Source organism: Cicer arietinum, unplaced genomic scaffold (genome assembly GCF_000331145.2).
Source record: "Cicer arietinum cultivar CDC Frontier isolate Library 1 unplaced genomic scaffold, Cicar.CDCFrontier_v2.0 Ca_scaffold_5174_v2.0, whole genome shotgun sequence".
In the NCBI taxonomy this organism is placed as follows: domain Eukaryota; kingdom Viridiplantae; phylum Streptophyta; class Magnoliopsida; order Fabales; family Fabaceae; genus Cicer; species Cicer arietinum.
The window spans coordinates 3-1,105 of record NW_027338822.1 but is presented as its reverse complement, the minus strand read 5'-3'; the positions used below and the strand labels follow the sequence as shown (position 1 = coordinate 1,105).

Here is a 1,103-nt window from a genome sequence, read left to right as displayed (position 1 = left end):
ATTATTATTATTATTATTATTATTATTATTATTATTATTTAATTACCTTTTACTCTTGTATATGGCTTAATCTATAAAACACATTTTACTCTTTTCTTTTATTTTATTTTTTTTGATATATTTAGAAATAATTAAAAATATAATTAACTGCACGTTTTAAATTAGTCAAATGAATAAGAAAATATCTTATTAGTTACGAACGCACACGTAGATGTAAAATTGCCTAAAATCTGATTCTTTAAAATATTACACTAAAATACTATTATATTTAGAAAAATATAAATAAATAAAATATAATATTTGTTATTTATATTACTTATTTAGTCCAATATGTATAAAATTAGCACATCATAGAAAGCACATGTATGAAGAAAATTAATTATAAAATTGATCAACTGATATTCTAAAATAATATATACATCAATTTAATTATTTAAAATATTATTTCATTTATAAAATAGTTTATTATAAAATTTGGGGTGTTCCATTCAATACCCTTAAATACAATATTTATGAAGATAAACAAATGTCTAATATATTATCAATTACTTATTCCACTCATAGCAAGTGTTTGAAGATAAACATGGTCCTGATTGCTTTATAGTCCAATTGCAAGTTTCACATTCATCTCTACCTGATATGTATATGTCAAACCATTTAAGTTCATTATTCCACTTAAAGGAACAATAGAATTGTGTTATGCCAAAAAACGTATCTCCAAAAGAAAAACCATACAACTGATCAAAATGAAGAACATGAACTCCAAGATCATCATCGGCAGACTTGCAATGAACAATTAAGTCCGTACCGGTTTCCAATTTGTTAGTAATAGTCACATGATTTCCAAGAACATTGTGCATGAACAGCAACGTCAACACACATCTCAAAAGAAATTTTTGGATAAATAAAGACATTGTATCTACGATCAATCTTTTCTTTGAAAGTAAATAATCTTTAATATATGAAATTAGAATATTTGATCAAAGAAAATCATATATTTATAGAATGATTTTTGGAAAGAATTCAAATATATAAAAAAAATAAATCATTTAAGTTAATATTTTATGAATATAAAAAATTAATAATTGTTTGTTAAAAATACT

The 1,103-nt window shown here is 22.0% G+C and overlaps 1 protein-coding gene across 1 annotated transcript; it reads right to left on the bottom strand.

Annotated features, from left to right (window-relative positions):
* Positions 1 to 545: 545 nt before the first annotated feature.
* LOC101488868 (S-protein homolog 29-like) lies at positions 546 to 860 on the bottom strand. Its single transcript, XM_004517080.1, has one exon. The coding sequence runs from the start codon at positions 858 to 860 to the stop codon at positions 546 to 548; it is 315 nt and encodes a 104-aa protein (XP_004517137.1).
* Positions 861 to 1,103: the final 243 nt, after the last annotated feature.